General features: G+C 37.2%; 1 protein-coding gene across 6 annotated transcripts in view; it reads left to right on the top strand.

Moving 5' to 3' along the window:
• Itgb8 (integrin subunit beta 8) overlaps positions 1 to 26,049 on the top strand; it is a 101,017-nt gene that overhangs the window by 16,613 nt on the left and 58,355 nt on the right. For 2 of the 6 annotated variants that reach the window (XM_021254136.2, XM_004839576.3), the window contains exons 2-3: positions 19,046 to 19,131; positions 24,373 to 24,547. In XM_021254136.2, coding sequence (XP_021109795.1) covers positions 19,046 to 19,131; positions 24,373 to 24,547 — 261 coding nt within the window. Of the gene's footprint in view, positions 1 to 19,045; positions 19,132 to 23,325; positions 23,450 to 24,372; positions 24,548 to 26,049 lie in introns of those variants that run through there. The other 4 variants (XM_087206679.1, XM_087206678.1, XM_087206677.1 and 1 more) reach the window with 3 other exon arrangements.

Genomic DNA, 26,049 nt, shown 5'->3' with positions numbered 1-26,049 from the left:
AATGGCATATATAATTACTTGTGCTCCTTTTAGCCATTAGTAGAAACTGTTAAATGTCTGTGTGTGCAGACAAAAAGAACAAAAGTGTGAGCGCTAATTTATCAAATGTGTAGAGTAAGGTTACCAAAGAAGCAAAATCTAGGGACAACCTGCAGAAAACAAATTCTCTCTCCCTCTTTCTCTCTCTCTGTCTCTCTGTGTATGTGTATGTGTGTTGTGTGTGTATGTGCACGCACACACAAACAGGGGAGAACAGCCAGAGGTGTAAGTGCAGTATCCAGAAAAAGCTTCTTCAAGGCAGGCATCCACCATTCCTGAGCTGATTGAGAGAAGGGGACACAGCTGGGAGAAAGTTACATGAATGACACAGAAATAAGCACATCATATCAGAGAGAGAGAGTGAGAGAGAGTGTGTACATTCCCACACAGGCCATCTTGGTCAAAGAGAAGACAGTCATTCATCCTTTCATTCAACAAATGTATTCTGATAGTTCTCTAAGCCCTGTGGATATGGCAGTGAACAAAACGGACAAAGAGATTTGCTGTATGAGAGCTCATATTCTAATAACAATGGACAAATAAAGTAGAATGCATAGCACATTAGAAAGTGCTGGGCCTCGCACTTTCTACAGAGAAAAACAGAGATGGGGAGTGAGGTGTGCTGGAGAAGGAAGGGTTAGTGAAGGTACCCCTGAGAAGCTGACATCTGAGCCAAGTCCCTAGGCCTCAGGGAGGGAAATATGAACAGTATAGCCTCTTTCTGAAACTGTCACTTTATTTATTTATTTTTTGTATTAAATTCTTTTATTGGTACATTGTAGGTATACAACACAATTACATTTCTCACTGGGAATTGTACCTTGACATAATGCATCTTGGTTCTTATTTTTTCCCCATTCCTAGCCCTCCCTTCACCGCCTCCACCCTTCCCTATTTACAAAGACTTTATTTCTATTTTTTCCATTTCTCATCATTTTTCCTTTCCCTTCTTTCCTTTCCCCTGCCCCTCCCACTACCCCTACCCCTTTGGACCATTTCTAACTATTTTGCATTATCGATTATTCGTTCTAATCATTGGTACATTTTAGGTATACAATATAATGACATTCATCATTGGAAATTTGCACCTTTACATAGTCTCTTTGGTTCTTATTTTTCACCCTTGCCCAGCTCTCCCTTCAACCCCTCCAGTCCTCCCTATTTACAAAGATTTTGTTCCTATTTTTCCATTTTCTCATATTAATCTCATTCCCTTCTATCCTTTCCCCTAGCCCTCCCACTTCCTTCCCCTTTGCCCCTTTTCTTCCTATTTCACATGACCTATTATACATTTAGTCCTTATTTACACTTTCAGTTTCTCACACCACAGAAACTATTCGGTATTTACACGTGTATCCTATTTATTTCACTTAAGAGTATCGCCTCAATGTGCATCCACTTAGCTATAAATGTCTCTAATTTGTCATTTTTTATGGCTGAGTAGTACTCCATTTATAAAAAAAAAACACCACATTTTCTTTATCCAGTCTCCAGTAGATGGGCATTTGGGCTGTTTCCAAGTTTTAGCTATTACAAACTGTGCTGCTATGAACATGGGCACACATATATCACCGTGGTATGATTCTTTTAATTCTTTGGGGAAGATCCCCAGCAGTGGAATAGTGGGGTCAAATGGGACTTCCAGTCCTAGTTCTTTGAGGTATCTCCATACTGATTTCCACACTGGTTGCACCAGTCTACACTCCCACCAGTAGTGGAGCAGGGTTCCTCTTTACCCATAGCCCCACCAGCATTTGTTATTGGTTGATTTCATGATAGCAGCCATTCTTTCTGGAGTGAAGTGGAATCTCAGCATTGTTTTCACTTGCATCTCTCGAATGACCAGTGATGTTGAACATTTTTTCATGTATTTATTTGCTATTTCTACTTCTTTGTCTGAGAAATGTCTGTTCATTTCAGATGCCCATTTTCGGATTGGGTCTTTCAATTTGGGAGGTCTGATCTTTTTAAGTTCTTTATAGATTCAAGATAGTAGACCTTTGTCTGAGGAAGAGCAGGTGAAGATTTTTTCCCACATTGTGGGTTGTCTCTTCACACTGCTGGTGGTTTCTTTTGCTGTGCAGAAGCCTTTTAATAAGAAGAGATCCCATTTGTTGATTGTTTGTGCTAGTTCACGGGCAACTGAGGTTTTGTTCATAAAATCTTGTCCTACACCGATGTCTTCAAGGGTTCTACCTAACCTCTGTTCCAACTGGTTCAGAGTTTCTATTTTAATATTTAGATCTTTAATCCATTTTGATTTTAGTTTAGTGCATGGTGAGAGATACAGGTCTAGTTTTAATCTTTGGCAAGTTGAAGCCCAATTTTTCCAGCACCATTTATTAAAGAGGCTATCTTTCCTCCAGTGAGGGTGTTTGGCTCCTTTATTGAAGATGAGATGGCTGAGTGTGTCTGGTGTTGTTTCTGCATCTTCTAATCTGTTCCACTGGTCCTCAAGTCTGTTTCTTTGCCAGTACCATGTTGTTTTTATCACAGTAGCTTTGTAGTAGAGTTGCAGGTTGGGGATTGTGATACTCCCTGCCATGTCTCTGTTACCTAGAATTGCTTTTGCTATTCTGGGTCTCTTCTTGTTCCAAATGAATTTTTGGATTGTTTTCTCAAGGTCTATGAAGTATGCTGCTGGGATCTCAATTGGAATTGCATTAAATCTATTCAGCAGTTTTGGAAGTATGGCCATTTTCACTATATTAATGCTTCCTACCCAGGAGCAGGGGATGTCTGTCTATTTTCTGATATCATCTTCAATCTCTCTTTTCAGAGTGCCATAGTTTTCAGAGAAGAGGTCTTTGATTTCTTTAGTTAGGATGATTCCTAGGTATTTCAGTTTTTTGGGTGCTGTTGTGAAAGGAATTATTTGCCCTATTTCTCTCTCAGTGAGTCTCTCATTTGTGTAGAGGAAAGCTATTGATTTTTGTGTGTTGACCTTGTAACCAGCTACTTGATTGAATTTGGTTATTAAGTCTAGAAGACTTTTGGTGGAGTTCTTGGGGTCTTCTATATAGAGTATCATGTCATCTGCAAATAATGACAATTTGACTTCTTCATTTCCTATCTTTATTCCTTTTGTTTCTTTCTCTTGTCTAATTGCCATGGCTAATCTGAAACTGTCACTTTAAAGGAGACTGATACTTAAACATATATTACAATCTGGGATAGTCTACAGTCTCCACTGAGATCTAAAGTAATCATTTAATGGATTTTTTTTCAAAATGATAATGGCAAGCACTGATCAAGGTGCAAAAAAGTTGTGGAATAAAAGGACAAAAGTACTTGTCCTAGTGAGTCTTATGTTTGGGGGAGAGAAGATAAGATAAATAATAGATACATGATTATAACTAATTATCTAGAATGTTAACAAGTGATAAGTGCAATGGGGAAAGTAGAACAGAGCTGAGGAAAGTAGAACAGAGCTGGAGAACAGTGAGGAGTTGTCATTTTAAGTAGATTAGATAGGGTTAGGCTCATTAACGGAGGTGACGTTTGAGTAAGGACCTGAAGGCAGTGAGGCAGTTAGATTTTGGGATACTTGGGGACCGGTAGAGAGAATAGGTGATACCAGACATCTGGGAGAATCAAAGGCCTGGAAGAGGCAGATGTTGGGGTCTGGACACTGGGAAGAGGGATTCAGATTGAACGAAAGGAGGTGGTGATCAGGGAAGTGCTATATGAAAATCAGATTGTAGAGGGGTTGAAGTTAAGGCCAATTACAAGCTCTATAGAGCGGTGCATAAATCGGGAAAGTGAACAAAATAGTTGAAAGAGAGGAAAGCACTGAGTCATAATAAGTATGGCAAAGATGATTTGTGCATACATTGAAATGTCAGGAATTTAAACAGGCATAGTGTGTGGGAAAGTGGTACTAAACAAGCAGTCACAATTTTGTAGAGATGAGACAGGATGACAGTGGGGTCAGCAAATGTCAGTAATGCCTGCCTGGCACCATTCAGGGTAGGGGATGACAGAGCTCAGGTTACAAGTGTCCAAGCTGGGCAAGGGTGGTTGAGAATGAGGGAGGGAGAATACCCTGCAAGTGGCAACGAAGGAAGGCACATATCTATCTCCTGGCTCAGATATGAGAGCTATGGGAAAGATGTTGTCACTACTCAGGAGGTCAGCATGGGAGCTAAGTTGGGGGGGGGGGCAGGAGATGGGGTGGGAAGAAGAGGGGCTGTGCAGAGCCTTACAGGGTTAGAATATGTGAGGAAGACGAGGGCAAACCCAGAAGTGTGGGGCATCTTGTGGGACTGATGTAAACAACATTCGATGAGATCAGATTTTAGGAACTCAGGGCAGATACTGTGAGACACTGTGTGTGGTGAGGGGAAGGAAAACTTCTGGTGCTGCCTCCTGATTCCTAAGGAAGGGAAGAGGTCTAAGAAAGATGGATGTAGTTCCAGCATGACAGGAACTCTACCCCTTCTCCTCCCAAGAGGGAATGGGCTTTCTTTGTGGTCTCAGAATGTAGTTGCCTCAGCTCCTGAAGTTATACCTGGTGATGGTAGACCACCAGTGCTTTATCAGTGAAGGGGTCTAGGGATGACTCCAAAATTTGCTTCTTGATAATTATATTTATATATGTATAATGTATGAATTAAACACATATGAATATACTGATAACTAAGTAAACAAAACAAATAACATTCCTAGAGATAACTATGCACAATATGAGGATTACAGTACGAATTCTATAAGAATTTAAAAGGGAAGAGATCAAACACTCCTGAAGGGAGGGGCAGAGACCCTATGTAAGTGACGTCGGTGTCTAGACTAGCACAGCAACAGATGGTCACACACAGGATGGCTCTGCAGGCTGAGAGGAGTAGTGGCCATGATGAGGGGCCTGAGGGAGAAGTGAAAGCAAACTCTGTAGTTAGGAATAGATTTTTCAAAATTTGATGCTATGAATATTTGTGCCCTTCCAGAATACAGATAATTCAAATCCTCAATATGATAATATTGAGAGGTGGAAGCTTTGAGAGGTGGTTAGGTCATGAAGGCAGAGCCTTGTGAATGGCATTAGTGTCCTTACAGGAGAGGCCCAGAGAAGCTCATTTGCCCCTTCTGTCCTTCTCCTACGTGAGGAAACAGCAAGAAGACACCACCTGTTATGAGGGGCCTCGCCGGGTAACAAATCTGTTGACACCTTGATCTTAGACTTTCCAGATTCCAGAACACTGAGCAATAAGTTAGGTTGCTAATAAATTAGCAGTGTAAGATATTTCCTACCTCTTACATGGTGAGAAATCACCCAATATTTTTTTGATTTTGTTTGTCTGGCTTTTTCTTTTTCCTTATTATTCAACAGGGTCCTAATGTGACACACTGTTTGAGGAAATGGATCTCACAACAACGTATAAAATGATTTTCATGGCAAATGCTGATTTTTAAGAGGCTGGAAGAAAACTGTTATAACACAGCAGATGACAAATGTCTAAACTAGGATGGAATCAATGTTAATGGAAAACGGGGACATGAATGCTAGAGATACTAAAGTAAAAACAGAGAATCTTGGTGACTAATAGATTGTTGTAACTGTGGTGGTGGGGGATCAGGTTAACCACAAAGATTTCAATCAGAATAAATGGGAAAATAATAGAATTAACAGAAATAGGTCATTTAGCATAGAAAGAATAACATGACTTTTATTTGAGACTTGTGAATTTTGAAGATGCATTTGGACTCTAAAAGGGACGGTCCAGCAAAATGTTAAAAATCCAAGACAGCATCTTGAGTGAGAGTTTGAAACTGAAGAACCTAATTTGGTGGCCATGTGTGAGGAGGTTGAATCTTAGGGTCATGTTAGTTCATGGAGACTCACAGAGTTGAGTGTAGAGAGAGATGTGAAAATAGACAGGCATAGAGGAGTAGATGAAAGTGGAGAAGTGACAGAGTGGCCAATCACTGTCAAAGCCAGAGGACATTTAAATATTGCTAAACACTAATTGCTAAATATAATTAGGAAATTATTGTCTGGGTCTGAATCAGCAATTCACTAAATTGAGGGAGGGAATGATCTTGGCAAGGAGGAAAACTGTTCTTTTTCTAAAAAGAGAACAAAGACAATTTTGAGTTGAAAAGAATGCTTTGATATTTGTAATACAAAGGTAAGTAAAGATTATTTCTTAAGCAAGACCCTATCTCAAAATAAAAATAAAACTAAAAAAGGCTGGGGATATAGTTTAGAATGCCCTGAGTTCAATCCTCAGTACCACAAAAAAAGGAAAACCTGGTAAAAATGTATTCTTAGGAGTTTAAGGAGAAAGAATTAGAATAGTAAGTGTGAGAAAACAATATGATGGGATGTTAACAAGAGATGAACAGAAGCAGGGTTTCAAACCTAGGTGAGGTTAGAAGGAAATTTGAGAGGACTCAGGTCCCAGTAGGCTGATTGGTGTGCCCCATAGGCAGCTTCAGATCCAATGGTCTAAGTTGTTGGTTAGGATGCATCACATGATTTGGGTCTGACCTACTTCTGTTTACTTTCAACACCATGTTTCAGAATTCTTGGCTCAGTAACCTTCCTTCTGTCCCACCCTCTGGATATTCTCGAATTTGTCACTTAGTCTGCTACTCTTGGTTTTTTGAGCCTAGAACTTTCAGTGGTCCTCATACAGCCCACAGCATGCCCGGTGCTGTCACTGCTCTGGGAGATTTCCATTGCCTCTGTCCATGGTGGAGGCAGTGAGGCCCAGAAGTGACTGAAGAAAGTGGAAAAATCCAGAGCAAGGTGATGGTTAAAAAGTGCCTGGTGATGGTAACAATGACAGGCAGGGGCTTATTAAATCAGAGCTGTGAACTTGGAAGGAATAAATATTGATAAGTGTTGGAAGGTGGGGTTGGGGTAGAATCCTACAAGTAGCCAGCGAGAGCAAAGAGAATGTTATAACTTCCTTTAAAATCTTCTCCAAGAAATGGTGAACTCTGGAGAAAGCTGAGTTTTGATGAAGGGGAAACAGTAACTGGACTATTTGGGGAAATATGAAGACTATGGAACAAGAATTTGCTTTTACTAGTATCAATATCAAGTTTCCTGAATATAGTAATTCTACTGCTATATATAAAATTATTGCCAATGAAATTAAATTGTGTAAATATTTACTGAAAGAGTTTTAAATAATTTAGGTATTAAAAAGATTAAGTATGCTATATGAAAGTTAGGTTAAAATATTTCTATTATAATTTAGAACCTTTTTTACCTACGCCCCTTCCATTCACTTTTTCACACTGCTGAGAGTTCACAAGAAATTACAAGTAAAGTATAAACATTTTTTTACTTCGAAGATATTTTTATTGTCTCAACTGAGCTTAACCCATTTGAAGGAGCACTGGAATGTTACCTCTTACTCTGCATAAAAGATATACAAATCATTCAAATACTATATACTGATAACTTCAACCAATAAGTGATCTGTTAAGTCAAAAGATAACACAAGTTTAACACTGGCTTGCTTTCTAAACATTATATAATGTAATTTAATGTTTTCTATATACTCTCAGGAAAAATATATTTTTTCATTGTGCACTGATTATCCTAACCATACCACATCCAAGTTAACTTACAATGTCAGTCTTATATATATTTCTGACTATAATTTAATCACCAAATAACAACCATTGAAAGTATCAGGGCATGGGTTTTGACAGATCTATGGGCCTGGGAAACTACCACCACAGTCAACATGCAGAACCCTCCTATCCCCCAAAACTTGTGCCTTTTTGCAACAGTGTTAAAACATGAAACAATAAATAATCACTATGCATCATGGGCAACTGTTCTATCTAAAACATAATGACTTTGCTGGCTTGTTAAAACATTTTATTATAAATTATATCTTGAGACAGTCTCATAAGCTAAGAGAATTATAGATGCAATAACGAGAATGTTCTCCACCAATCATGTCATTTTGTCATACTCTACTGGGTTTTTTTGGGGGGTGGGGGGGTCACACTGAGCTACATCTCCAGCCTCTATTCTGTCTTTTATTTTGAGACAGAGACTAAGTTGCCCAAGTTGGTCTGAAATTTGTGATCCTTCTGCTTCTGCCTCTCAGCATGCTGGTATTACAGTCACGCACCCTGACTCCTGGTTACTACTATTTAAAAGGTTTTCATAGCACACAATGAGTTGAAGCAGTTTCCCTACCTCAACAGCAAGGAAGCCAAGCCTGGGCAGAGTTAAATTATGAAGCCAAGGTCAGAGAAATAGCAGGGTTAGGACAAGAACAAGTTGCCTTCTTCCCTGTCCCAGATTTGACTTCCAGTACAGAACTGGAAATTCACAAATGGAGGCAGCAACTGTGAACACCATTTCATGTGTTTCTGCCTAATTATCATGCAGCTCAGAGCTGTCCCCTGGCAAGGGACTGGGGAAACACAGTTGTAAAAGGAGCCTCTCTCCTCCATGCTGAATAAGTGCCAGCCAATCTGATTCATGCACTAGGGAAGAGAGAGGTGCAGGCCAGGACTCTCATGCTAAAACTCAGAGTTTCCCTGTGCATAGAAATAAAATGAATTTTGAAAAGGGCACTGAAGTATTTAGGGAAGTCTTCGGCACTGAGGGTAGAAAATAAATCTACTGGGAAAAATCTAAAATCCTCATTTGTACAGTGAGAAAATGAGATTACCTTAGCATGGATGATAGGAAAAATGATGATGGAATTATTATTGAGTCATCACCTAAGGACTAATTTCAGTAATACTGAGGGGTTTTTTAATCATACTTTGGAATAATTGCCTTTGTGTTTTTCTCTATTCTATGTAGGACAGTGTTCACAAAAACCTCTGTTGTAAAAACTGGGTTCAACTTGGTCCCAGCACTCACTAGCCATGTGCCTCTGGGATGAGACACAGCCTCTCTATGCTTCAGTTCCCCATCTGCAAAATGGGCACAGTAGTGCTTTCTTCATAGGAAAAGCAGAGCTTTGTATAGGGAATATAATTCTTTTCCTTAATTTTAACCTAATATGTATATGAAATTGACTTCTCAAGTGGTAGAGTCCAATTTTTCAGACTTTTTTGAACTCTAAAATGTAAGATGAGCCAAACCAAATTCTGAGTGAACTAAAATTCACTTTGGGCTTCATGTAATTATTTATTTTGCTTAAAACTAAATTCCTTAAAATTTAGGGTGTCGTTTTGCTGTTCTAATCAAGTACACACCTGCAATATGACTTCAGGTTTAAAATATACACTGTAAAAAAATGTGTTCCTCCTGTCATAGGGCTTTGTTTTTTTACCTACTTTACCAAGGCATTTAAACTTTTGACATGAGAAACAGTGTGCATTTTTTAAGTGAGAGAAAAAAAACCCCTCATACCTGTCTAGAGACAGAGAGAAAAATAGGAAGAGCCCTGGAACTCTTTCAATGTAGTATGTTAAATTGAAAACATTATTTAGATCAACGGAGTGGGAAACCAGGGAATATTTTGGCTTTTATAGAAAGGGAGTGTGCCTCATAAACAGGACAGTTGGAATGTATGGAAAAGTTCCAGTTAAAACAAGACACAAAGCACATGACTAACATTGCTTTCCCGAGTTACACAAATACAGCTCTAACGAGAATTTACCTCAGAGGGGCCTCTAAAGTCCTCCTTGACTTGTTAGTGCTTTTTGAAGGTCCAAGTCTGAAGTAGGAAGTATGTGCTAAGAGATCCTGTGGTCTTGCACCCCATTTTTCTTCATGAGTTTTTTCACTATCATGAATTCTCTCAAGGTGATTGTCAGAAGACAGGTTGATGTGCTTTGCTAAACAATCAGCTGCAACATTAATTGGGTCCTCTTCGGGAACTACTCTTGTTGTATGTTGAGTGACCACTTAGCCTACCCATGAAACTTCATGGCCAAGCAAAAACTAAGCACCAAAAAGTCATTTTCAAATGTAGATGACTATATTGGTCAGCTTTCCATTGCGAGGACAGAATGTGGACATACACAACTTAGAGGACAAGGGATTTATTTTAGCTCATGATTTTAGAGATTTCACTTCATGGTTGGCTGGTTCCAAAGCAGAATTATCATGACAGAGGAACATGACAGAAGAAAGCTGCTCACCTTGTGGCAGCCAGAGCAGAAGGACAAGGAAAGAGCCAAGCCAGAGTGGGAGATATACCTTGCAAAGGCATGCCCATAGCAACCCTCCTCCTCCAAGTGGGTTCCACCTCCTAAGAAACCATCAATCTATGAACTCATCAGTAACTTGATCCCTTAATAAGGTCATTGCCCTCACAATACAATCACCTTTTGAAAGCTCCACCTTTGAAATCATGAGACTTTCATGCAGCATTTTAGACCTAACCATAACAATGAAAAATATTCTTTCGGCTTTTTAATTTGCTCCAAGCATCAAATAATGTAAGTCAAGATACACATAGGATATAATTTTAAAATAAACAACTTTCAGATATTACATTTCACCTATCCTTCAAAACCAGCTTTAGGCCAGCCCGAATGTGGAGAGTCCTCCATCACTAACATTTAGAGTCCCCTTTCTCCTATCACATTTCTTCTAACTTCATAAATTGCCTTCTGTATTTTTATTTCTCATTTAATATCAGCAAAAAATGTGCATTTAGGGTGACCTAAGCTTTTAGCTTACCCAAGGAGTACCAGTTTACATCTGCTGTAGCAGTGTAATTAATAGTGCTCTTTTCTAGGTACAAAATGAGCCAAGATAGAGCATAAATTACAGTCAGTGTGTGCTACAATCAGAGCATTTTCAAAGCAAAACTGATTACAATGTGTATGAATGAATTACAGTGAAAAATTCTGGGGTGATCCTATCTGATCCAGCTTCTTGTAATGACTGGTTTCAATACAAATGAATGTCATTGGTGGCTGTACAGTGGTTGTTCTTGTAAATTCCACCATGAACTAGAGTTCCGATTAATGCCATCCTAGCCCATTTAAACTCTGACTCATGTTGGGATTGCCCAGTGAGGGCAGGGCAGAGAAGTGGAATGCGTAACATTGCCCAACATTTCTTAAACTGCTTGAAGTTAAAAGGGCCTTTATTTCCCTTCTCACTTTTCAAAAATCTTTATGCCAGCATAAACCTTATTATAATCACATGAAATATTTACTATGTAATAAAAAAGTTGAAATTTGTCTCTAGAACACAAAGGTTACATATAATAAAAGGCTTTACAAACGTAACTTAAAAAGCAAAGATATTAATGCTATTTCCTAATGTTGACATTATAAGAAATCTGCTCAGTAAGGCATTACTCAAATTTAATGGGAAAGAGAACATTTTTGGATGAAATTTGGTTCAGACTTCAGCACTACTAAAGTATGAATGAATCTAGTGATGGGAGTAGCATTAAAAATCCTATTTCAATACAGGATCATTTCATAATGTAAACAGAGTTCTTAGAAACTTAATATTCTTTATAATAAATGAGCAGAACTATATAACATCAGAAGACCAAATGTTGGAAAATAATATCACTATAGGTATGTTTATTTTCACACATTTAAAACATCAAGATTCATCCAGATGTGTATCATTAAATGGTATATTTATATTATATTTCAAAATAGATCAATTTTGGAAATGAAGATTTAAAAATGCAAATAATCAAGAACTTCAGAAATTATATTGCAAACTTATTTTCAACTTATAATACCATTCATTCATTACACAGTCATTGTGAACTGAGTACTAAGCTCAAACACTAAGGGGGACAGTTAAGGAAAATATGTTTAAGACCCAGTCCTCTGAGAAATGTCTAGTAATCTTACTTTAACAAAGGAAAAAAAACAAAACAAATCATAAAAAATATGGATGGTTTACTTCATAGTGAGTAATGATAGGGTTAACAGCTCTTTTAAAAACATTTACCTGAATTCTTTTTGTCTCTTAGTAACTTATTTTTCAAAACTTCAAGAGGGCTGGGGATTTAGCTCATTGGTTTCGCCACCTGCTGCACAAGCACAAGGACCCGAGTTCGATCCCCGGTACAAAAAATAAAAAATAAATAAAAAACTTTGAGGAAAATTTATTAGGAATTGGGCTAATCTGTTAGTAAGAGGGTTTTTTAAAGCAGTGAATTAAATAAGATCGGGGTAAAATTTCTTCTCAGCAACAGATGCAGTTACCCTCAGACAGGCAGTAAATCCATGTTACTGTGACAGGTCTCAGCCCCTTCAGTTCTGCATCTTTAGCATTGGCTTCCATGAGACAAGTTTCCTTGGGTCTGAATATGGCTGCTGTGAGTGAAAACATCACATCCGTGTTCCTAACAAAAAAAGCAAGACAAGAAAAAGGGAAAAACTTATTTTTGAGAAGCTTTCACAGGAACTCCATTAAGGAGCTTCCAGCTTCATCCCAACCATCAGAACTAATCATACAGCCACCATCATAAAGAGCAGCTGGGTACTGTGGCATTTGAGTTCCTCTCCAAGCTAACTGCAATAAATCTTGGATGCTGTTAGTAAGAAAGAATAGGCAGACAAATAGCAATCTCTGCCATAATACTCTTTTTCTCACTCTCTGGGTTAGGCCACAGTAGTAGGTGTTGCTAGCTCCCCACCCAGACTTCTCTTCTAGGGTCAGAGTATCCATCCCCAGCTGCTCATTGTAACTGTTGACGGTCAGCAGCTGCCACCTTTGAAAAGAATTGTCCTCCAGCAAAAGGAGACACATGCGCAGAAATGTCTGAGAGGGCAACCCATGCTGGTCCACTCTAACCACCCGCCCCCCCCCCACACGCCCAGCTGCCTACAGCCAATGAGTCTCTGATAAGAGCCCCTTGCCTCAAGATGGGACACCACTGTGGTGGCATTTATGCTTAAAACACAATGGTACCAATATTTTTGCTTAGTGCCTTCTCCTCTCCTGACCTTCTTACCTCACTTCTGTTATCCATAAATCACTTGCTTAGAATCCCAATCTTAGATTCTTCTGAGAAACTAAGATAAGTTTTTTCTTATAATGTCCTTATTACTTTGGCTTTTTCTTGAACAACCACATAAGAATCTAACATTGTCATATCACTTCTTTTCTTTCCAAATACACCTCCAAACTGCCACTTAGTCACTCATACAATTAACAGCAGGCAAGAATGAAAAGAATTCAGACTGTTTTTATTACATGTGCATACTGTAACATGTTTTTCAAGTGAAAAGAAGAGGCAAAATTATTTAAAATCGTTTTCCCCTTAAAGACGCTCATTTTCATTGATATGGAGTGAATATTTTTATTTTCTACAAATTTGAAACAAACTATGATAGAAGAAAAAGAGAGTTCTAGGTGATACCACTGTAGAGTAGTATTTTCTGAATCTATAACTTAGAAGAAAACTACAAATATTAAATTGAATTTTCAGCTACATACATATGGGTACAACTGAAATATTCATTTGTTGCTAGTGTATTATAATTCTTTTAATTATATCTGTCTTTTTGTCTATTACAACATTAAAATTGTCTCCTATATTCTGAGTACTAAAAACAGCAACTGAAAAATGGCAACAAATAATGTGGTTTGTGTTATGTACATATTAAGTGCAAGCATAAACCTACAGGAAGAAGAAATGGAAACAGTTGTAACATATTCCTACTCCCCTTATTTTGAGATACTGTCTTAGACACTAAACTGGGAATGTATTTCTTTTCCTCTCTAGAGATTCCCCACTCAGATCTACCTTGCCCTGTCTCCATGCTTCCTCTATTTCTCCCAGTCCCTTATTACTAAATCCTTATTAAAACTGATCTTTCTTTGGTTTCCTGTGCCTGGCTTTCTGAGAGGCAGATCTAACCATTTACCTTTTTTCTTTTATTTTTGAAGAGGCCTTTAGGAAACTTCAAATCAAAACTTGCAATAACTGGGTAATTCCATGTAGTTAGGATATATTTGTCTAAATTTTTATATCAAATCATAGTGTGAATGAGAGTGTCAAGAATCAGTTACTGTATTTTAAAAGCACTTATCACAGTTACAAGACTATGTTACACTCTAAACTTACCCTTAGGTGTGCACAATTTGTTTTTGACTGTTATCAAAGTACAATATGTATTCATTATAACTCTGTTCACTTTGTTCTTTTAAAGGAAGTAGCTTTATATAATTATCTAATTTTAATTTTAATTTAATTTGTATAGTAAATGCAGTTAGGAAAGAGATGTGGCTGGAAAAATGCATTTCTCACAAATCATTCCATCCAGGAATAACAAGAGAATCTAGAATAATTAATTCTGAATATCAGGGACTAAAATCTTTTATCCATCTTATTTATTCCTTTTTCCAGATAACTACATCACTCTTTAAATTATCTTGAAAGTCTGTTGTAAACATTTTACAGCAGGAACAAAAGAGCAGTATTTCTCATAGCTTTCACTTGCTATAATCACTTGACTTATGGAAAGATCCCAATCTAAATATTGAGACTTCTATTTTTTGTGGGCTTTTCTTGCTCATTTGCTTCTCCTTCTCATTTCTATGGATTAAATATTCTCAAAACTAATATGAATAATCAGTACCATGTAAAATAAGGGCTATCTCATCAGGAATATGTAGTTTCCTGATTTGTGTGTGCTCTATTCCTTTGGTGATTATACTTACTATACTTTATGACAAGCAGTTATAGAGATATCACAGACATTTAATTCTGGGAAATAATTTCAAAATAATTTAGCTTTAGTCGATGTTTGTGTCACAAAATATGAAAAAAATGAAGGTGTTCTAGATTTTCAGTGTTATGTCACCATTGTATTTATAATAGATTGGACTGATATGTATTGAAAACTAAATGCAGTAACTCTTTACTAAATAGGTATATATTTTTATGTTAGCTATATTTTTTAAAATTTATGACTCAATGGATATTCATATGAAGGACAGCAAATTACATTTCCTACAAAAATTTTTTAGATTAATTTTATTGGTACATTTTAGATATGCATGGTGATCACATTTATTATAGAGAATTTACATCTGTACATGATATATCTTGATTCTTCCTTTTTCCTCATTTAGTACAAATTTAAAGACACATAACATCTCCCTTTTTTTCCTGAACTTACAATTAAATACACACGCATACATACACACCACACAGGCGTACGTGCATAAATACATATATAGGTATCCATCCATACATGTCTGTATATATAGAGAGACATATAATTTAATATACAGTTATTTCTAATAAAATTATAACAGTTGCTTTACTGATGCCTTCTGTGCCCTGAGCGCTATGCCTGGTATGCTTGGCCTCACTTCATCCTCATACTAGCACTGGGTCTGAGTGTAGTAGCCCTGTGTTATAGCAGGGGAAATGAAGGCTTACAGATTTGAAGGAACTAGCCTAAGAGCACACAGCTAGTAAGTGTCAGTGCTATGGAAGTTTGAAAGTTCTTTCCTAGTAATTGTTCAGCAATACTTCCTCATCTCATCTGTTATCTCCAGTTGTAACATAAAGGGAAAAAGTAAGACTGCAACTGATACTTGTAGATCAAGAAATGGAATTGTTTAGAATATCCACTTATTGGCAAGAGGCCATTAAATCTTGTACTGATTTGTCAAGTTAACACACTTTAGTCACATGCTGTTCATGAGGCATGAAGCACTAAAGCAAAGAGGTGGAAAAGGAGGCTCTGAAGACATATATTTAAAAACATCATTCTACTTCACATGTGCTAAGAATTTTCATTGGGATCAATAAATTATCCACCATAAAACACAACACTAGAATATAAAGAATAGAATGTTTCATGAAACATCACTGGACAAATGGTTGAACAAGCAGCAACCACAATTGTAGAGTGGGAAGAAGAACTACTCAGTCACACACCCTAATGAGGTGTCAGGGCAGTGCCAATGGCTGCTAGGAAACCACCACTGGAAAGTAAGCTTCCCATGTGCATACTTGCATCAGGGATGGGAAGGAAAATGAGCTGGGCAGATCTGGAGGCTGATGATAGATGCCAATGTCTTTAAACAGCAGTGCATTGATGTGTGTGCAGTGTAGAGATTCCTGCTATCATGGGGGTGGGGTGGGGGAGAGATCCTTAGCACATGCTTACTAACAGCACTCGTGATAATTTGCCTATTCAGTAACTAGAATTGCTATAACTGATGCAATATGTGCATGTTAGGTATTTTACTCACTTGCATATTTTAAAATTAAAAAACAAAACCCTTAAAATGCCATGTCAAAGTGTATCTGGGATCTCTCCTGTGAAGTGTAACTATAATACTCTCCAGAAATAATGTTTGACACTGTTCCCATGGAATTCAATTTATGACCTTCCTCCACTTCTGCAGAACCACAAGGCCTACCTCCTCCAGATCCATTTACTGGATTTTTTTTCCACATGTATTCTAAGAAATGTCATCCCTGGAACCTGGGAAGTATTGAAAGGACCAAAGTCTGTATTATTCTCAGTCACTATATTTATATGCCTGCAGTTTGAGAAGAAAGGATAACACTGGAGTTTTTTTGAACAAAAGTGAATACAGAGAAATAATTTTGCTTGTTAATTTATTGTGTACCATGTGTGCTATGAAAGTAAGATTCCAAACTGAGCTGGAATATGGGTCCACTTAGGACAGAATCCAACAATCATTAAAATCAGAGTCCAAGCCTCTGCAGCTTCCCTTCCATGACACTGTGGTCTTAAATGTTCTGCCTGCTGAGTGAAAGGCTTGGTCAAGTGTGAACTGAAATAGACTTCCCCCTATGTTCCACTTGGCTCAAGGCTCACAGCTGCTAAAAGTCAAGTTAGATCTGTGTATTAGTTCTTTCATGTTGCTATAACCAAATAACTGACATTGTATAACTTATAAACCACGGAAATTTATTTTATTTTATTTTATTTTATTTTATTTTGCAGGACTGGGAACCAAACCCAGAGCCTCCTGCATGCTTGGCAAACACTCTATCTTTCAGCTAAATCATCAGCCTTAACTGAAATTTCTTAGAGATCTGGATGCTTTGGAATCCAAGAGAAAGATGCACATTCAATGTCTGTCGAGGGCCTTCTGCCTTCGCAGGGCAGAAAGCAGAAGCTAGCAAAGGGCCATACACTATGGAATAAGGGCCCCCATCCCATTCACAAGGGAGACCTCAGACCTAATCACTTCCTGAAGGCCCCACCTTTTAACACTATTGCATTGGAGACCACCTTTTAGCATATGAATTTCAGGGAATGCACTCAGACCATGGCAGATTGCCAACATGCTTCATTTCTAGACCTATATTGGTTTTTTCTGGGAACAAAACTAAAAACGTCACTCACTCTTTTGAGTATTTTAGGACTAAGCAATTTTTACATTCTGCAAGCTAAACCAGATGGAAGATTTTTAGGCTAAGGAGACTTTATACTTAAGTGGCCAAGCTGGGAGTGAAGGGAGCCCAAAACAGTTATTTTTAGTTCTTAGAATTCCAGGCCAGATATGGAAAGATCAGTGAAGAACTTGTGGCTAATATATATGAAAAAACATAAAGCCAAGCACAAAGGGTACAAGAGATGCTGAGAAATAATAAAACCTCCAGGGTGTTAGGAAAGGATGTTTTCAGCTTAATCCAAACCAGGCATGGGAGAATGCAGGGACAGGTGCTCACTGCAACACCAGTTAGCATCTCTGCTGCAGCCCCCTTTCTCTCTCTCTCTGCGCACTGCCAACACCCACAGCACATCATGTTAACAACTCCCTTACCCTTGATTCCACAATGTAGGGGAACGTTCAGAGAGAGAGACCATTTGGAATGGGATAGGGATATGCTCTGTATCTCCTTCAAACTACCACGTCCTTGCGTGATTGTGTATGCAGATACACACATACATGCTTTTCTTTAATGCCTATTGCATATTTTAAAGCAGATGAACACAGTTAGGAGAAACAAACTGAGACAACAGAGAGAGGTACCAGATAGCACTGCCTCTGGGTTAGCCTTAAAGACACCATCCTCCTTCCACCACTACCCTTCCTTCTAAACCAGAGTGAGAAGCCCCTTCCTCCAGGCTCCTATAGTAATTTGGTGAGATTGCTCTGTGCTTGTCACAGTATGTCTTATTTTTGAGTTACTTAGATCCAGGATGTTCACATCATACACTGTGTGCCTACGAGTGAGGCAGATACAATGACATGTGATTTCCAGTATCCTTAGGCCTTCTCATGGTAAAGGACAAAGTGTGGAAAGAATGTATTGCTCACCACAATCTCATGATAAAATGGCATGTGACTCATTCTGTATTATACTTTACATATTGAAATCTGTAATAGTGAACCTTATTTTAACCTAAAGTAGTTACTATATAGAGGAATAAAGGAAAAATAATTTGCTGGCACAATTATGCTATTAAAATATGTTCTAGTATACAGATCTATGGAAAAGTAAATTCTTAGTGACCTTAAAGAAATCCAGTCTGAGAAATTAAATTGGGCTAACTGAAACAATTCATTCAGTTTAAATATTTCACTTCAAAAATACTGAATCATGCCAGTATTTCTCTTTCTGATATTCTTCACACCAAAATAATCATGATGAACACAGTCAGTTTCCATTGTAATTTTTTAAATGTCCATCTAGATTACTTCTCAGAAGCTTCATTCATTATGACTCAACATAGCTTTACTTGTTAAAATTGACATCTATAAAAATTGTAAACATTTTTACAGAAAAAACTCTAGAACAAAAATAATACTTGGTTCAGAGAATATGAAATTTAGCAAGATTTCAACACACTAAAAGTTTTGGAAGATCTCATACTATTATAGTGAGATTCAGCCCAAATCCCAAAATTTGTCTAAAATCACATTTTTGTTACTCTCTTCTCCCCCTAATTTTATAAAACTAAATAGTAATCATCCCAGGATAGATTAGTTGCAATAAACAGTATAAACTCTAAATTTTTCATTATTTGATATCATGTATTTAAAACAAAAGATCATCTTGTTTTAGTTTTTAAGATACATTTTGGTTGGAACTGTATCCCTTCCTAATGAGAGTAACCCTAATGGTTCATTTGTCCTCTGTTACAGAAGGCAATAGATGCGTCTCTTCAAACACAGCATCGTGTGCCAGGTGCCTTGAGCTGGGTCCAGAATGCGGATGGTGTGTACAAGAGGTGTGCTTTTGCTTTTGTTTTCTTTTTTTTTTTCTTTTCCTCATGCTTGACTTTGTCTCCAGCATTTTTTCATTGCCCTAATATTTTGTGTCTTGAAGGTGCATCAAGAAAAAAAGATAATACTGAGCATCAGGAAAATTTTTATTTGGTTTTATGCAGTTGGAAATAGCATATCTGGCTAAATATAAAATCAAATATAACTTTTTATTGGGAAAATTATAGTAATTTTGAAATAAAGTACAAACCTTTTTATGTTTTCCATATGTTCTATACACAGGATTGGCAAACACAGATAGTAACTTTTGATAGTTCAGCAAGCTTTGGTGTGAAATTCTTGCTGAGGCTTGAGGTGTGAGGTTTTACCAAAGTTGGATTGTTCTCTTGTATCTCCTTGTTAAAGAAAAGTAAGCTAATTTATTGGTCTATTCCATTTGTTTTTATTTGAAATATTTGAAGATAACTCATGTCCTACATTTCCTAATATTATGCATCAATTTGTTGTTTACTTATGGAAAATGTGATCCTTTTCTTTTGACACATGAGCCTATTCATGAGCTATTGGGCACTTTTTAATTCCATGGAATGAAGAATAATTTAGAAAATGTTTATTGTTCAAAATTAGTATATTTGTATTCTACCAAGAGAAACAAATCCTCAACACAAAACTCTTAGGATAACAATTATAATGCATTTTTGGCTCTAAATTTGTTTTGCAAATTTTTTCTTTTGTTCCTTCTTTTTAATTAGAACTACCTGTATATAAAAAGTTGCATGAAAAAAAACCTTTTCTGCTATATTGGGAATTTTTTCTTTGATGCAGTTGCCTAGGCAATTTTACAGTTATTTATGTAGCTTTTGGGAATTGGAACTGGTAGGTTTTTAAGGACCTTTTGCTTGACATGGAGATAAATCTCTTGTTTTTGCCTCCTCTGATTTAACACTACAACTATACTTATCATCATCCTTCCGCCCTTCGTTGTTACTGCTTGTCCTGGGACATCCCCCGGAAGGAAAAAGAAAACTGAAAAGTAGCCAATGACTGTGGGTGTGGGCATCGATTCCTTCTATGAGCCAAGTCAGATTAAAGGCAGGGCAGGAGCACACAAAACACAAGTCGCCCTTTCTTGCTGACATCTGGAAGCTCTTTTGATATATTCTGGGCTCCACCAGTGAGAAAATACAAAGTCATTCACACACTAGGAAGTGATTCACAGCCTGTAGAGACAGGTGATGAAGATCATACAGAGGAAGATTCTAGAATGTCTAGATCCAGTCCCATCACTTCTGATAAGCCAAGGACAAGATAGAATTCATCTACTCTTGGAACTTCCCTTTTCTCATCTCTATAAACTCAAATTTGGAATTTCCTTGTAGGTTTTCTCTTTATCAAGAAGGTTTCATGGCTTGGTATTTCCCAACTCTAAGCCAGTACTCCATTTTAAATTCTTACTCTTTCACCAAGGAAGATTCTTAGAGCCCTGAAGTCTGAGCCAACCTGACCTTGGCTACAGAATGCTTACAGGAGGGATGTTTGAAAGAACTTTTAAACAATAGTTCAGAAGCCCAGTTTTCAGTCATTTCAATGGCAGATTTTAGAGGGACTCCTGTTCCATCTCACAACTCCAACGGGCACAAAAAGTCAGCAAAGTCTTGGCTCTGAGAATAATAGCCAGTCCTACCACAGAAGGAGGGTTTTGGGGTTTTGAGAAAGATGAGAAGTCAGATGAGAGAAGGTAAGACAAAGGGAAAGGAAGATGATTGTCCGAGGGAAGGAGGCAAAGCTATATCCTTCACTGGCAGTCCTTCAGTGATGTCTCAAGAAACACATTCAGAATGTCACTTGGCTGTGCATGCCCTAAATATTCTACACAGTGCAGTGTAATCTAATTTATTCAAAAATTAGGCTCTAAAGAGACTGAACTGGATTCCAGTCCTAGTTCAACCAGTTTTTAACTGTGTAAACTTGGACACATTACTTGATCACTCTGAACCTCAATTTTCCCTAGCTGTAAAATGGAAATACTAGTTGTACCTCCCTTGCACTAGCATGAAGATGCAATGAAACAATATGTGAGAAGCATGTGACACATGGACATTGCTTAAAACAAAGGAGTTGCAACCTCACAGACTTTGGTGTAGTTCAGAAAATGAGGAACGTTGACTGGGTGAAGAGTACAAACTCGGGAGAAGCATGCTTGGACAAGGCCATCATTATCATCCACATCACTAAAGAAGAACCTGTCCATTCCCTGCAGGCTGACCTGGCACCATAAGCAGGCAGAATGTATTGTTGAATTTTGGAAGATCACCCATCATTGAAGCACAGATGCAACTGGTGTCTTATTTCTCAGCTAGCAAGGCTGGAAGGAAAGGGAAGAACGAGGAAGTTTCTTTGTTTTGTGATGAAAACAGTAACAAAATAAACCTGGCATACATAATTTTCAAAGTTTGTCAAAAGTAAAAGAGCCACTAAAAATTGTACACAGGTTATACTGAGTTTGCTTGCATTCTTACGTAGCATGTCAATCTTTCATTCCATATCCTTTATCTTCTCTTTCCTTCTATGCTACATAAAAGTACTCAGAAAATCATTATGATAGAAAGGACCTTATCAATATTACCTAGCTCAGAGTTTCATGTTTCTTGTTAACGTCTATGCTAGATATGTCAAGTTTTGAAGAACTTTCTTCTTGACTGATACATCTGTCACAGGGTGTCACAAGTTAAGAGCAGAACCTTGAAGGATAGTTCTTCTAAACTAGTACTGGCGAACCTTCAATGATACAAACAGCCTGCTGCAGCACACGTGCCATAGGTTTGCCATCCCTGTCCTACACTATGATAAGGACATTCACTGTCTAAAGGAAGATGATAGGGCTCTTCCACTTCTGTGCAGGTTGCCATGTTTGGAAGTCAAAAAGACTCAGAAATCAGAGAGAAATCTTGTCTTATGTATATCACCAGAAAATCATATTAAAATGGATGAAGTAACAATTGACACAAAGCCAGCCACAGTGTCATTAATCTTGGACTTTTCATTCTCAACTAGGTTATAGAGGCAGAGGTTGTCTATGATTTTCTTGTAGAAAAAGTAAAACATAAGGATTAAAAGAAATTAAAATGACACAAAACACCCAAAATTAAAAGGGTGTGGTTTCCAATTGCCTTTCTTTTATACAAAGTGAAAAGCAGGCCACAATGGGTAGGAGCAGCATTCCATTTTTAACTTTGATGCCACCAGTCTTTTCTTTCCTTTTCAAACCTAATTGGCCCATGGCAATGTTTTCCTGACTTATTTTTTATAGTGGGGTAAAAACAACCATGCTGATTCAGATATTGCAAAATAATTGAGAATATTTTGACAATTTCAGCAAAACTATTTGACATTTAAAGGTCACATGACATAGCTTGATGCATAGTTACAGTAAATTAACCTCTCTGCCCTTCTTCTCCATTCTGTATACACAAATAATAGATTTCCTGGCTGACTGAAGAGAAACTTTAAAGCTATTTGTACATCATTTCTTTTCCATGATTTGAAATCTTGGGACACTTACATCTGCAAAATGCATATGGCCCTTTATCTGGAACAAGTCATGTGAGTCATAAATGAGTAAACATATACCAAACCTAACATATTCTCAGTATTCCCCACGCTTGGGAGAATTGGGTCCTCTACTTAGCTTGTGGCTCTCTGAAAGAATGTGACTCATACTGTAGTAGTTATTTGCCACCTTTCTCTGAAGAACTCTATATTATTTATATGTCATCATCCTAGCTAATACTCACCGGTGCCAGAATGTCCCTGTTTTTAATTTGTGACCTCATATTCAACACTCATGTCCACATAAACTTGATGATTCCATCTACATAACTCTTGACATTCTGTCCTTCCCTAAATTTAATTCTCATAATAATTATTTTACTTGATTAATTACCAAATTTTCCCATGTCCTATTGACTTTGATAATAAGGACTCAATTTGCTTTGCTGTATTCCATGTACTTGGCACCTACCAAACTATGGTCCCCGAGTAAGTATTCAATCAACCTGCTTTAACTTAACTGATTAGAAATACAATGCTCTGAATCATCCAAAATAAAGGAAGAATGAGTGAATGCTGGATCAAAATAGCCACTGTCATGAAGAGCACTGAGAAAACATTCAGCTCCTGAATAAGCATATATCCCAAATATTCAGAGCAAGAAGATAGAAAATAAAACATAGCCAGGCATGGTGCTGCACACTTGTAATCCCAGCACTCAAGAGGCTGAGGCAGGAGGACTGCTGCAAGTTCAAGGCCAGCCTGGGCTACATAGTGAGTATTCCATAGTGAGACCCTGTCTCAAAACAAACAAAAGAAACATAAAATAAAATGTATATTAATATTTTCCATATATTTTCCATTCTTAGAGGAAAATCAGAATGGTTATGTGAAAAAGAATATCATTTTTTTCTCAGTCAGGATAAATTAAAACTTATTCCATCAATTTCAGGTTGTTTGCATGGATCTTGGATAATTATTAGCTACTTGATGTTGAATGTTAGTGAAAGTTTTAGAATCAGTTGGAAAGTCAGGATAATCTGAGCTTTAATCTTATATCTTTCTATCTCTTCATAAGCATTTTCCTTGATTTGTTGAATTATTTATAGACTGTTGTATGTATAAGAAGCTTGGCAATTTTATGGTCTAAGAAATTAGATTTCTGTTATGAATTTTCAGTATTTAATTAGGCATATAATTTCTAAAGACTTGCTCTCATATTGCAAACATAACAATATATGATAAACATACCAGTTGAATTCTTTCAGAACTGAGGCTCACATTTGGGAGCAATGAATGGTCTATTTTGGCTAAATTTTCATTTGGATCTATCGTTCCAAAGTAAAATATTTGGAAAGAATTAAACTGGTATCGCTTCTCGGCCTTTTGGCTAAGATCAAGTGAAGAATTAAACTGGTATAATTTTACAGTGATCAGTTAACATTAAGAGTGCTTCATTTAAATCTTCTCTTTAATAATTCATTTTTCTCTTTTTAAATGAGATTTAGAAATTTAAGTTTTATTTATGATAAATTTGCCAGCACTCTTATTGAAAACATGCAGCTATTTTAAACAGCTGCCTAATTTATTCTACATTGGAAAAGGTGTCTGAGCAGTATTTTCTATCTTAGGTTTTCTTTGATTATAAATGAAATGATATGCAGTAAAAAATCAGTGATTTTCCTTCTTTTAAACAGGATTTCATTTCAGGTGGATCAAGGAGTGAACACTGTGATACTGTTCCCAATTTAATAAGCAAAGGCTGTTCGGTGGAGTCCATAGAATACCCATCTGTACGTGTCATAATACCAAGTGAAGATGAAATTAATACTCAGGTGACACCAGGGGAAGTGTCCATCCAACTGCGTCCAGGTTTGGTGATTTTCAAATAAATCTATTATGATTCTTAATTTGCAACTACAACTCATGATAATTTGCTTATATTTAATGCATGTAACACGCAGCATTGCTAGAGAAGAAATCATAGTGAGCTCAAAATCAAGAAATAAGAATTCTAGTTTTTATCATAGAGTTAAGTGTATGACCTCAGACACTCTGCCAACCTGACCCCAATATATTATAGCGAAGTGTTCTGATCCCACTGTGATCTAACGGTCTTCCTGCACTACTGCAGCTCTGGGACAAAGGAAACATGTTTTATTGCACAATCTCTCAGATGCCTAGCAGAGTTCTGGATGTAGCACGAACTGCATAATATTTATCTGGTGCACTGATCAATTAATTAGTAGGAGATGTGAATTAAGCTAAGTAACTATGATCTTTGTGATGACCTGTTAAGCAGAAAACTGTAGTTCATTATTATCATAATTATCTTGGGAAGCTTTGTGATAGCTCTCAAGGTTAAAATATATCTTTCCTCCTATAGCTCTCTGGTACTTTCCGTTCCATTTTGTGTATCCCACAGTTTGCTACCTGTTGCAGGCCTCTGAAAAAGTATTCATATCCTCTACAGTGAGAGAATTCCAGTGCATGAACTACATTTAGGAAAATAAGTCAAAGTACACAGGTACACATCACTCAATTAGATGCATTAGATGGTTCAATTTAAACCATCAAAGCAGTATGAAATTACTTTAAACTTTTCATTATTTCATTGTGGGTGGTCCTGTCTTGTCGTTAGTTTTTAAAATAACCAATCTTGACACATTCTTCATCCCATTCCAAATGCTGAGCTATTTCTTCCTGACTCTTTGATTGCCAGAAAAACAGAATCCACTTCTTTCTTGGCCCTAGGCATGTTCCCAGCTTCCAATTAAAACTGTGCTCTTCACCACATAAAATAGCAACACAGCCCAGTATGGTCACATATGAGCAACAGCTGGAAAAGGATGCACAAACATTCAAGTAATTAGGTTGGTGAAATTGTGGTTATTGCCACCTTCCATTGAAAATAAATTAGCACAGTTGAGTTATGAGAGATTATACACTCTTCACCTAATTCTAATATAGTATGTTCACTAAAATCTATCCTTTGATATTCCTATAATTACACACAAATCTCTTTTACACATAGAGCTTTTTATGTTATTATTGCTCATCCATCTTTAATGATTTCTTTTTTGTCTTTCTGTTATTCTAATAGGTTGATTATCCCAGTTTTTCTGATCTACCTGAGTCTAACCTAGGTCTTCTCCTAGACTATTTCTAAATCCTCCAATTTCTTATAACTTTCCATATCCCCGGCAACGCTCTCATCTGGTACCTTTCCCACTGTTCATCCACAAGAGTCTTTAGGGTTTTAATCCAGGCCATTGCCCATTTCAAGTTGAATTAATATGGAACAGTGTGGAACAGAGCACACTTGAATTTGAGGGCAAGTTATTAATTCTTCTTTAGTACAAATCTTTCTTCCA

The sequence above is a fragment of the Heterocephalus glaber genome, unplaced genomic scaffold, assembly GCF_053883595.1.
Source record: "Heterocephalus glaber isolate CG9 unplaced genomic scaffold, H.glaber_assembly_v1.0 deba00000676, whole genome shotgun sequence".
NCBI lineage: Eukaryota > Metazoa > Chordata > Mammalia > Rodentia > Bathyergidae > Heterocephalus > Heterocephalus glaber.
The sequence above is the reverse complement of the archived record's forward strand: the minus strand, read 5'-3'. Positions and strand labels throughout refer to the sequence as shown.